Raw genomic sequence first — 13,538 nt, forward strand, 5'->3', positions numbered from 1 at the left:
TCCCCATCTGGATCTGCCCCCTATAAGAGGCTGTAAAGTGGGTTTTCCCTCAAATTCAGGTAATTCGTTTTAAAATCTTGTCAGTAACAGTGGGGAAATAACCGTCAGCCCCCTATGGGGCTAGTTTCATTATTGTCACCCCCATTATTTTTATTATATTTATTATGTGCCATTGTCATTATCACCTCCAAATCTGGCCTCCAAAGCCAGTCGCCGACTGGGCATCCTCCGTCGTGCGAAGTCCTTCCTTGGCACACCTGAGCTCCTCACCACATACAAGGCTTTCATCCGCAGCTCAATGGAATACTGCTCTCCCCTCTGGGCTGGTGCTCCTGCCTCACACCTAGCTCGTCTTCACGCTGTTGAAACCAAAGCATTCAGAATCATTGGAATCTCCCGCGATGAAGCTAACTCCAAGGGCCTCTCACTCACTCACCGCAGGCAGGTTGGTGGTCTTTCCATCTTCTACCGACTCCTCTCTGGCCTTGCCCCCCCCAGCTCTCTCTGGGCTCTGTCCCGCAAATATTCCTACAGGTCGCACAAGATCTGCCTGCAACCCTCTTATGGTCAAACTGCCAAAATCAAGACTCTCTGCTCACCTTCACTCCTTCATTCCTCTTTTCTCCCGCCTATGGAACAAACTCCCTCACACTCTTCAATCCCACTCCACCCTCCAGGTCTTTAAAACAGCTGTTCACCACCATCTCTTATCTTCCCCCATCCAAAACCTTGATCTTTTCTACCCCCGCTAATTTCACCCCAATTCCACTTTTTTGAAATACCAACTTCTGTCCTGGAAGTCATTGGTGTCCTTGTGTTTTATACTTCTCCCTCCACCCCCCCCCCCCTTCCCATGCCTCCTCCCCCCAAGCCCTCTCCCTTCCACACATCTCCCTGCTCTCAAATGTTGTGTTTGTGTGCTTCACCTTCTCTCCCCATCTTGTTTTCCGCTCCCGCTTTTTATATATTTTGTTTGTCTGGTTGATTTGTTTGTGAAGTAAATGTTAGCTCTTTCACGAGCCTCGATTCAGTATACAAAACAAAAAAAAACAAAAAAAAAACAAAAAAAAAACTCTGCATTTACTGAAGAAGCCCTCCACACTTTATGCCTACCAAGAAATAAAAAAGTTTCCAGGGAGGGACCTCCATGTTATAGGGCTTTTCCCTTAGCAACGACATTCCTGGAAGGCAAAAAAACCCCTGCAGTCTCTTGCAGCTATATTGGCTAATAAGGGCTATTTATAGTTATTATTACTTTGCCCTTTGACATTTTGACCCAACTATTAATTATTTCTCTACTTATTCTCCTCAAAGGTTTGTTGAAAATGTGTTGACAAAAGCTCAAATGGTAAGACAGTTATGGACGGACGGACACACACACACACACACACACACACACACACACACACACACACACACACGCACGCATGCACGCACACACACACACACGCACGCACGCACGCACGCACACACGCACACACGCACACACACACACACACAATTGCAAAACCTCATCTGTAGTTGGTCTAGTTAAATGTTGAAATTTTGTGCAATGATATTGTCTACCCTGAGCAAGCCACACAGGAAGTGATTTCATTCATGATGATCAAAGATGGTGGCTGAAACAGAGATGTTTCATTAAGTTCCTTGTGCAGGAGAACATCAAATAACCTGAAATCCATCGACTATATATGGAATTTGCTGATGCGTGTCTTTCATAGACTTGCGTACAGTATACTCAATACTGTAGAGATACTGTAATACAGTTAATTCCAAAATGGCTGTGAATTGGAAAGCAATGTTATACATTTGCCATCCCTCCAGGGTATATTAAATGCATTGAAGGGTTAAACACCACCATAGGGAGGAATAAGATATCTTGAAGAGACTGTGACATGTAATGAGATCTTGGACCATCATCTCATGTCACCAGAGTCACATTTAGCCAGCATGGAGTAGAGATATTGTTTATCCTCAGCACAACGGAAATAATTTAAGGATCAGCTGGAAAAAAAAAACTTATAGCAGTAATGTTTTAGGACTTTAAAGTTTTAATTCATGTGGATTTTCTTGAATATGGTAAAACCATAAATGCACAGGAGACAAGTTGTCCGCACACAATAAGCAGAGATGCTGACTCAAGGTGAGACTTGATTGTATGACCATGCTCGTGCACCAGAACTTGGCAAATGTGACCACAACCACACAACTGAAGGTCTGATAGGAATCTGTAAGCCGTACATCATAACTTACAGACTCGTTATCTTTCCATTTTCATATTTGGATCACACAAGAACATTTGGTGCTACCGCATCTATGGGGCAAGTGTATACCTGTAGCAGGAGAATACCTTGAGCAACAGGTGACATTTCAACAACTTCCATGTACCTTTTGGTTTTCTAGAATAATAAGTAAATATCAACCTTGAACTTGCTCTCGCACACGAGGTGGAAAACAGAGGTGAAAATGAAATCACATGCTTTGACATAACCAATGTAGAAAGATGTAACTTAGGTTTGTCAACAGTAAAACGCTGGAAGAATTACATCGTGATAAAAAGCAATTCAGGAATTCAACCCTTCGCCCCAACATACCCCCTCCCTGCACCCTCAAACTCCCCCACACTTCTCATTTAACAAGAAATGCTTTCATGGTAAATCACAGATCAGGTATCAAACGTGAAGGCCAATAAGAGGAATAATGGGCGGAGTTGTGAGGACTCACAGTGTGATGAATGAGGGAAGGACCGCAATGGTTGTTGCATCAGGACACAGGCCTTCACATGTACTTACCTAGAAGCACCTCCTCCAAGAAGGCTGGCATGGCAGTGGCCAGGTGGTTGCGTTTTACCACATCCATCGACAGTCATTGTAGCCTCCTGAGATGAGAACATTAAGGATGACAAGGTGACGGTGATAGTTGATTCTTTCATATTTATCCTGACTTCTCATCAAATCCATGAACATTTCAGGAATGCTAAAAGTGTATTGAGATTTTTTTGTTTTATTTGTATGTTTTTTACTGTCTCCTTTATGTGTGATGCAACTGCTTCTTCTCGTGCTTACCATTCCCATGCGCCGTACACTAATGGTGTGGAATTGGCCGTCGGTCACCACTTGTTCGGTCTTCAGCTTAAAGGTTCCGCCACCAAGGCTGTAGGTGAACTGAAGTTGGCCACTCTTGATTTCCAAGGCAAAAAAGGAAGTGGAGAAAAGAGGTTGGGGGAAGTGGATAGAGTGGCCAAGGGATTCATAGAGAAAACGCGTTGGCAAAGGTGCAGCTAAGAAGGAAGAATTTGCCAAAGCCAAAATTTCTGCAGAAGAAGGCTCGGCAATAAAGAGCAGCAAGCCACTAGAATGCGTCGTGGCGAAGCGCAGTGAAACGTGGGTGGCAGGAGCTGGCTCAAGGGGTGGGAAGAGCAAAAATGATAACTCGTCCAAGCCATAGCTGTGGACTTCGCATCGCTGCCCCTCTGTACCTGTGAGAAGAGGAAAACATTGTTGAAGAGATACAATAATAATAAAAAAACACGTTGTTTCGAGCCATCATAATGATAAATATTTTGGTGTCAGTACAGTCTCAGAACGCACTTTTAAGTCGTCAAGTTTGGGTTTAAACCACAACCTGATGATTACCTGCCATCCTGGTGCTTCAAAAGCAGGGTGTTGATCAGAGTATGCCCTCCTACAGGGGAACATTAAGCCAGTCGTTCTATCTGCGAGAATTTGTTTGTGGTACCTCTCAAAAGAGTAGGCCATTGTGTGCTGGTACCATTTCAAAACTACAAGTTCCTGCAACTGCTTGTTTCGGCAGCGCCCCTAAAGTAGAGATTTGTACAGGGGTGAATTGTCAGCTCTGGAAATGGTCACAACCTGTTATGGGTGGCCTTGATGTCCCTCAGTGGAGTTGTCGAGGGTTTTGGGGGTGGTGAATGGGGATCCAAATTGCAACACATGGGTGGGCCTTGATGTCCCTCAGTGTAGTGGGTGAGGGTTTGGGGGGTGGTGAATGGGGATCCAAATTGCAACACATGGGTGGCCTTGATGTCCCTCAGTGGAGTGGGCGAGGGTTTGGGGGCTGGTGAATGGGGTTCCCCAAATTGCAACACATGGGTGGCCTTGATGTCCCTCAGTGGAGTGGGCGAGGGTTTGGGGGGTGGTGAATGGGGATCCAAATTGCAACACATGGGTGGCCTTGATGTCCCTCAGTGGAGTGGGTGGGGGTTTGGGGGTGGTGAATGGGGATCCAAATTGCAACACATGGGTGGCCTTGTTGTCCCTCAGTGGAGTGGGTGGGGGTTTGGGGGGTGGTGAATGGGGATCCAAATTGCAACACCACCAGCACCACAACATTAAGAGCCTCAATAATTTTTCTTTTTCGGAATTTAGTCTTTGGCATCAACACTTGTAACCATAATGTAATCATGTTCTCTGATTACATTTGAGAACCTGACTTTTTGAGACGTAGATCCAAACTGAACAAGTTTGAAATCATTGGCATTGTAGAGCATGCGTAGATAAAGTTTAGAAAAAAAGTCCGGAAAACTGTTCTTTGCGTGACGGACTGACAGACTGACAGACGGAGGGACGGAGTGCAAACCTATAGTCCCCTCTGGTGTACACCGGTAGGGGACTAATACAATGGAAAGTGGGATGCAACTCACCAAAAGGGCAACTGCAGGTGTATCCATCGCCGGTGTCAGAGCATGTTCCATTGTTAAAGCAAGGGGAGGTTTCACAGTGATCGACATGATGAGCACATGTTGCACCTGCAGCAGTAATAAATGAGGAAAAGTATTGAAAGTATTTGACAAAGATGCGGGTAATATGCATGTTGGGAGACATGTGAGCAAATGATTTTTTTCAAACATTCCTGGAATATATATATGAATAGAATGATATGAAACAAAGAACAGTAGCATTAGGTTACCAGAGAATCCAGATGGGCAATGACAGAAGAAGTTTCCAGGTTGATTTTCACAGAGACCACCATTCGCACAAGGGTTCTCCAAACACTCATCGATGTCCATTTCACAAGCAAGGCCTTCAAATCCCCGTCCGCAGGAGCAGCGATAGGTTCCAATGTCATCGAAGCAGGTTGCACCATTATGGCATGGTCCAGAGGCGCACTCATCGACGTTGATTTCACAAGTTATCCCATGAAAACCATCAGGGCATTCACATACAGCAGGTGGAAGTAAATGATGGGAGGTTAGCACCAATGGTGGTGACTCAACAGGCCGTATAACTTTTTCAACAGAAAGACGACGATAGCAATGGCCCCCGTTTTGACATGGACCTCCAGATTCACAGGGATCATAGTTTGCTGACTCGAGAATAGCTGCACTTGCCCTTTCCAATGCTGAGGCTTCAGCCTGAAAGAAGGCTGCGAGGTCTGTGGGAGGTAGGTACCGGTAATGGCCATCTTTTGGTGGCAGAGGTGCTGCCGCAAGGAACAAGGCTGATGATGGACTGTTTTCTGCACTCTCAGAGCATGCGTAGATAATTAAACCTGCACCCTTCGTTTTCAGGCCTTTGCGTGCGGCATGTAAGAAAGGCCTGTAATTATGAACAAGAAAGCGAGCTAAGGAGCCAGATAAACGCAGCAAAATGCTGTTTTCCAAAGTAGCATTGTCAAAAGTCCCAAAGATCACATGAGCCGTTGTGTCAGATGCAGGATGTTTACCATCATGTCCTTTGATTTTGATCTCAAAGGTTTCTTGACTATGTCGACCCGGAGCTATCAGTCGGCAAGAACCTGATTCCAGACTAAAACTATGTGGTTGTCGTTTGTGAGGAGAAGTAATCTCACAGCTGTATCGGTCGGCAACATCGGGGTCGTTAGGTTGGACATTACCCACAAAACCTCCAGGGAAGGCCCCGCCAAAAGAATATATCAGTACCTCAACTTGGCGAGGCTTTGGTGCATTGTCATTTTCATCACTAATTGTCACAATGAGTGTTGCTGTAGACGACTGAGCTGGATTCCCATTGTCTGTAACAGATACGACAAGTAGAACCTTTGAGATCCGCTCTCGGTCCAGAGACCGTGCGGTCGTGAGCTTTCCTCCGGTTCTCAGTCGAAACAAGCCGCGCCCTGACTTGTCATTATGCCGAGGCAAAAGACGAAATGTGAAAGGCTTAGCATTTGGGGGGAGGTCCTCATCATTCACCTTCAGCTGACTCACAAGTGTTCCAACGGGCCGGTTTTCAGCTACGCTTGCTCGCAGTGTCAAAAGAGTAGGTGCGTTGTCATTCGTGTCGAGCACTTCCACAACAACAAGGGCTTGACCTGTAGCTCGGGGCTCACCCTGATCGACTGCTAACACAGTCAGGTTGTATGCAGGTACAAATTCGCGATCAAGTTCACGTTGTAAGACAATAAGTCCAGTGTCGGGCACAATTTGAAAGACGTTCCCTGGATTCCCCTTAGCAATATTATAAATCAAGTCAGTAAAGCTGGCCTGCCCATCTGGATCTGTCGCCGAAACGGTAATAATAGCTGTTCCTGGAGGTGCAGCTTCACTCACTCGGGTTGAGTAGATAGCTGTCGAGAACCTTGGCGGGTCATTGGAATCTGTTACTTTCACCCTCACGGTGGCTTCGTCAACATCGCCAGCAGACTGGACTGGTCCAAGGTTTTTGGCAACCACTCTGAATGTGAAATCTATTATTTTGTGATCTAAAGGGCCCAGTACATATAGTACACCACTCACTGGGTCTAGACGAAAGGGATTAATGTCAGTTGCAAGGAGATAAGTTACTATGCCATCAACACCGGCATCACCATCATACGCATATACTGTCCCAACGGTGTGTCCAACAGAGGCCAATTCTGGGACATTGAATTGAAAAGTCTGCTCAGCAAACATTGGCCCATATTCATTGACTCCAGTCACTGCGACATGTATGGCAGCATGGCTACAAGCATCACGATGTCCCGAGGCATGGCTACTTCCGCTACAGGCCCAAACTATGAGCTCGTATCTCTGAACAGCTTCAAAGTCCAGAAAAGCTTGGGTTGTGAGTGTGCCAGATGATGGGTGCATCACAAAGTTTCCAGAGCCCTCTCCTGTAATCTCATATGAAAATAAACCACCATACGTTGCTGCCACAGCCTGCACAATGAGTACAGGTGTCCCAAAAGTAATATTTTCAGGAATTGTTGCCATATATGCCAATTGGCTGAATGCAGGAGGTGCACTTGAACTTCTTGTAATACCTAAGGTCACATCAGTGCAGGCTTTACGAGACTGCCAAGCACCATCATGAGCACACACTTGCAAGAGATGATCGTCAGTCACATCTTGAGCCAAGTGCTTTACCAAAGTGATTATACCTGAGGATGGATTTACAGTGAAATATTTGGAAGGTTCATGCAGGAAATAATAAAGTTTCCCATTTATACCCTTGTCATCATCCATTGCAGATACACGGGCCACGCTACTTCCTAGCTTGGCATCCTCCGCCATGGTTGTGGCCAATGATCCATGTACAAAGGTAGGCCCAGCTCGATTGTCATCTGTAACCAGTATTTCTACAGTTGCCAAGGAAACCAGCAGTGGTTGCCCTTGGTCTCGTGCCCGTGCTTCAATCCCAAAACCATGTCCAATCATTCCCACCAATGAGCGGGCCAACACAAGCCAACCGTTGTCCTGCATTACAAAAAGTTCTGTGCCGTTACCTCCAGCAGCATCAAACACAATGGGGCCAGCTTCATCGGGGTCATTCGCTTCGAGATGGAGAATTGATACACCTATTGGTGCTGAAAAAGCTACTGGGGTAAAGTAGCGGGGTTGAGTGAATATTGGTGGTTTCTCATTCCGTGGAACAAGATGGACGAGCAAAGATGCTCGGCTGATGTGTTGTGGATTCCCTTGATCCAAAGCAGATACCAGCAAGGTGAAATGATTCGGCCAGCCAATGGCTAGACGACGCACTGTGAAGACCTCACCAGAGGCTGGATCAATACGAAAGGCATCCGATTGTGAATCCATAACATAGACAACTTGACCTTTATCACCTTCATCCAGGTCAACTGCCCGTAAGCGTGTTATGACCACACCTGTTTCTGCAGGAACTGGCAACTCAACCTTGTACTTGGACTGTTCAAAGGTGGGTATGTTATCATTGACGTCAGTGACGGTGATGGCTATATCGCTACCTACTGTCCACGCTGGATCTCGAGCCAAGACCCTCACGATGTACGAGGCACGCGTTTCCCGGTCGAGGGGTCGACCGACGATCAGCGAGCCCGTGCTTGGATGGACCATGAATGGCAGAGTTGGCTCAGAAAGCGAAAAGGTCACTGCACCGTTGTCATGTTCATCTGCATCGTGCGCCTCCAAACGTATCACGGTCGCTCCGATGGGCGCACTTTCCGACACGAAGGCCGTGTACAACCGAGCAAAACGTGGAGCGTTGTCATTTGCATCGCGAACATTGAGCACGAGTGTGGTGTTCGCTTCCAGCGGAGGACGACCTCCATCACGCGCCACCACCTTGAGCACATGCTGACTTGTTTGCTCTCTGTCGAGGCTGCGCGTGGTGCCCACAACACCTGTATCCGGGTCTATGCGGAACAGGCCGTTGTCATTTCCATTATCGATGTCATATTTTATCTGTAAAGGGAAATAAATCTGAGTTTAGTTGAGTAAACACCAGAAAGCTTGGAGTAAACTAGAAAACTACACTTGGAGACAAACATTTTGTGGTTTTGGAATTCACAACACAACGCTTTAAATTGCTCAATAACATACAGAATGTGATTCAACAAATAAGTGTAGAATGGATACACACCATTTGGTAGGCCCAGTTTGTGTTTCCAACGGAGTACTTACCTCATCGTGGATTCATTTCCCCACATAACATGGTAATTCATATTAAAGTACACTGATGTATACCAACGTCATTGTTCAAGTAGTTCCGTGATTCCATCACGATAGAACTATGTGGGTCCTGCTAACTTATCCAACGCTTCACAGCGGCCTTGACATAATCGTCAGAAGAAAAATATTCTCCATAAAGGTGTTCTTTAAGTTTGGGGAAGAGATGAAAATCTGACGGAGCAAAGTCAGGGCTGGTGATCCTGCGTGACGGTACTCCATTGACCGTATCTTACTCTCAAGATCGTAATGGTGCACTCAACTCTCATCCCACAGTCATCTCATCCCCAGTCAGTCATCCCAACTCTCAACTCCAGTCATCTCATCCCCAGTCAGTCATTCCAACTCTCAACTCCAGTCATCTCATCCCCAGTCAATCATCCCAACTCTCAACTCCAGTCATCTCCATCCCTAGTCAGTCATCCCAACTCTCATTTCCAGTCATCTCATCCCCAGTCAGTCATCCCAACTCTCAACTCCAGTCATCTCATCCCCAGTCAGTCATCCGAACTCTCAACTCTAGTCATCTCATCCCCAATCAGTCATCCCAACTCTCAACTCTCGTCATCTCATCCCCAGTCAGTCATCCCAACTCTCATCTCAAGTCATCTCATCCCCAGTCAGTCATCTCAACTTTCAACTCCAGTCATCTCATCCCCAGTCAGTCATCCCAACTCTCAACTCCAGTCATCTCATCCCCAGTCAGTCATCCAAACTCTCAACTCCAGTCATCTCATTCCCAGTCAGTCATCCCAATTCTCATTTCCAGTCATCTCATCCCCAGTCAGTCATCCCAACTCTCAACTCCTGTCATCTCATCCCCAGTCAGTCATCCCAACTCTCAACTCCAGTCATCTCATCCCCAGTCAGTCATCCCAACTCTTAACTCTAGTCATCTCATCCCCAGTCAGTCATCCCAACTCTCATCTCCAGTCATCTCATCCCCAGTCAGTCATCCCAACTTTCAACTCCAGTCATCTCATCCCCAGTCAGTCATCCCAACTCTTAACTCGAGTCATCTCATCCCCAGTCAGTCATCCCAACTCTCATCTCCAGTCATCTCCAGTCATCTCATCCCCAGTCAGTCATCCCAACTCTCATCTCCAGTCATCTCATCCCCAGTCATCTCATCCCCAGTCAGTCATCCCAACTCTCATCTCCAGTCATCTCATCCCCAGTCAGTCATCCCAACTCTCTTCTCCAGTGCTTCATGCTTCACAGCACTGACGACATCGTGTTGCCCCCTGCCATCTTGACCAATGTAGTACTGAGACATCCAGTGTTAGAACCATGAGACTTCGCATGCAGTGGCAGGAAGAACTGATGTGTGGACTGCACTTTGTTTCATTTGAATATCTTTACCTATTTTGCAGAAAAAGAATAAGAGGAATTACTTCCCATTATATTAGTCGATTCGATTTTGGTTCATGTCCGGATGCAGATCCGGCCTATCAATGGGATACAAAACGTAAACTGTTTAGCCTGGCAGAGGTATGCCCTCTACCAAGTGCCGTTCAAGTGTTTCATGTTGTTTTTCACATATTTGGAAGTGACAAATATTCCCTTGAAGTACCTTTATTTAAGGGATCATTTAATGTCGGACACTAAGCCTGTGTCCCAATGCTACCCCATACTTATTCTGCATAATCAGATTGTTACCGGAAATAGTTATCCCTCATTAATGTGTCAAAACAAAAATGTTGGTGCCAGCTGAAGTTGTTCAAGACATCATGCAATGAAGCTAACTCAATAATGAGTAAACAGGAAGAAGAACCATTTCATAGTGTACGTAATATATCTCACCTGGCCATTCTGATTGGCATCCAGGTCAGTTGCCTGAACCCGAGCAACCTCGGCCAATGGGCCTGCATTCTCCGCTGCTTCAGCCTCCCAGTAAAGCTTCTGAAAATCTGGAGCATTGTCATTGATGTCTTCAATAGCCACAGTTATGGGTATGTAGCGGGAATATGGTGGGAAGCCGGAATCGCGAGCCTCAACCAAAAGTTCAAACATGTCAATCATCTCTCGGTCTAATTGTCTCGCAACTGAAATTGTACCTGTGCGAGGGTCGATGCTGAAAGCATTTTGTGGGTTCCCCCCAGCCGCCAAGCCATAAGTCACTGGACCTCGTCTGTGGCTGGAGGCCGTGACTGTTGTCACCACAGTTCCTGGTGCTACGTCCTCTCGAAGAGAGAAGGCCCGAGGCCCATGAAAGCCTGAGGGCCTGGGAAAGTCAGTCGGCTTTCGGAGTCGCACAGTTAGTGTGGTCCTGGCTCGGCGTGGTGGAAAGGCACCATCCGAGGCTGCCACGACAAAAGTTTTCCCATCATGGCTTGAATGTAAATGCCGTGCTGCCGTCAGTGCCCCGTGACGGGAGTTTATTGAAAAAGCCGGGTTTGACCCTTCCAACGAGAAGGCAAGTCGGCCATTTAGACCTTCATCAGGGTCATGGGCAGTCACAGCAAAGAGAACATCACCTGTAAGATGAACAAGCAATGCTAGGTCAGAATTACTGCAAGCTTTATGGTTTCATAATAGAGCAACTATTCAATAATGACTTTAAATGCAGGAAAAATCTTCCTCCGATGAATAATGACCATTTCACAAATCAAAAAAGTCTGAAGGAAGAATGGGAGCCAAAGCTGGAGGACATTGAGAGGCTAAATCAGAGTTTGATACAATGAGTTTGGCTTGAATGCATGGGGTCTAAAATATGATGGATTATGAGTAAAACTGTGGTCAGTCATGAACCACCTTCAGAGGCCAGCTTTCCCTGCAGAGCAGGGATTGGTCTTTTCTGGGCACCTTGGTCCCCTTTTTGAAGCAATGTATTCTGGCCTGATGCCCTTCCTGCCGCCAACCCTGTTAGTCACCTCTTGCAACACACAGGGAATTAATTACCAGTGAACTGGTACTCATTTTGCCGACCTCGGAAGGATGACAGGCTGAGTCAACCCCCCTAGCGTTTATTCGGCGATCGGCCGGGATTCAAACCCAGGATCCTAGGATCCCAAGCCGGCACCTTAAGCTCTAAGCCAACACCAGGCTTGTGGTAAGTCATAAAGAAAAACAATGCCACAACCAGACATATCTCAACATACTACGTTTACAACAATTTAATACTTTTAACAGAACTATTGAGTTACTGCATATCAATGCTTTTTGTTAAATTGTTACAGTCGCGGGCCTTCAAGATAGGCCTGTGCATATCCGTGTATTTTGCTAAATGTGTACAGTCTATCTGTACGTTGATCATGTACGCGTGTAAGCGTTAAAATCTACCAAATCACGACAAAAAACATTTAGTCCAACGTAAGTTAAGTATTTCTCCAAGAGTAATTACGATACGTGAAACAACAACATCCGGTAAATGTAGCGACAAGGTCTCCTAGTCTACCCGGGTTAGTTTGGACACTAATCGTGTTTCAAAGCCACAGGTCCACAGAAAATACACCACAAGGAATAACCGAGCGAAGCTTAGGCGGTGGTTTGCTAATTGAATACTTAACGTGCTAACCCAAATTGTTCGTTGATGGCTTAATCCCCAATTATATTTGAATACTTAACGTGCCAACCCAAATTGCTCGTTGATGGCTTAATCCCCAATTTTATATGTGCTATGGACTCCCACTGCCGATGACCACACACAAGTTCTCATTTACAAACAGGATTTATTACACAAATGGGGCGGGGGGAAAAAAAGAAGACTTGGCCGTAAAGCGGCGATCAGACTATGACAAATGAAGAAGAAGAACCACCTTCGGAGGCCATTTTTCCCCGCAGAGCAGGGGTTGGCCTTTTTCAGGCACCGTGGCCCCCTTTTTGAAGCAATGTTTTACAGCTGGAAGCCCTTCCTGCCACCAACCTTGTTAGTCACCTCTTGCAACACACAGGAAATTATCAGTGAACTGGTACTCAATTTACCGACCTCGGAAGGATGACAGGCTGAGTCAACCGCCTGGCGTTAATTCAGCGATTGACCAGGATTCAAACCCAGGATCCTAGGATCCCAAGCCGGCACCCGAACCGCTAAGCCAACACCAGGCTCAGACTATGACAAATGAATATTAATATAAACCCCAATGCACCCTCAGCACCTCCACAACCCTTTGGCAACAAGCAGGTGACACCACTCGGAGACACGACTTCAACCTGCGCACCATCCCACCTTTTATCCATCCTGTGGGTGGGTCGAACCCCTGTGACACTTGCCCACTGGCCTATGCGGACATCGAGTGAGGCTTGGTGGCTTAAACTGATTGGCAGGGAACCGGAATTTTTCATTACTATGCGGCGCCCTCGTTCCCGCTGCATGAAGGATCCCCTTACTTGTTCAGGTCGCAACATTTCGCACAATTCGCTATTGCTGCTATAAGTGGAAAAAATACACAGACAGATCATACATGGGGGACATTGCAAAATGTAGGTAGGGGTAAACGAGGCTTACATAAAGACTCAAGCAAGAGAGGACAAGAGCTTTCTAAACACTTTGCTCGACACCATTAATTTAATTACAGCAGTTACCACACTTTTATTCTACCATGCACATTGCACAATGAAATAATTATTCTGAGTGATGCCTCATTTACCCCTAGACCAGATCTGAAACATTATTGTACACCACACCTTTCCTATGCCATCTCCAGGCATTGCA

The 13,538-nt window shown here is 46.3% G+C and overlaps 1 protein-coding gene across 1 annotated transcript in view; it reads right to left on the bottom strand.

Moving 5' to 3' along the window:
- The window catches only part of FAT4 (FAT atypical cadherin 4), a 144,372-nt gene that overhangs the window by 17,291 nt on the left and 113,543 nt on the right, over positions 1-13,538 (bottom strand). Inside the window, exons 8-12 of the mRNA XM_068114588.2 lie at positions 10,688-11,361; positions 4,930-8,620; positions 4,664-4,768; positions 3,066-3,478; positions 2,793-2,878 (exon numbers count right to left, since the gene is read on the bottom strand). Coding sequence (XP_067970689.2) covers positions 2,793-2,878; positions 3,066-3,478; positions 4,664-4,768; positions 4,930-8,620; positions 10,688-11,361 — 4,969 coding nt within the window. The remainder of the gene's footprint in view (positions 1-2,792; positions 2,879-3,065; positions 3,479-4,663; positions 4,769-4,929; positions 8,621-10,687; positions 11,362-13,538) is intronic.

This window comes from Myxine glutinosa, chromosome 4, assembly GCF_964187855.1.
Source record: "Myxine glutinosa chromosome 4, kmMyxGlut1.1, whole genome shotgun sequence".
Taxonomy (NCBI): domain Eukaryota; kingdom Metazoa; phylum Chordata; class Myxini; order Myxiniformes; family Myxinidae; genus Myxine; species Myxine glutinosa.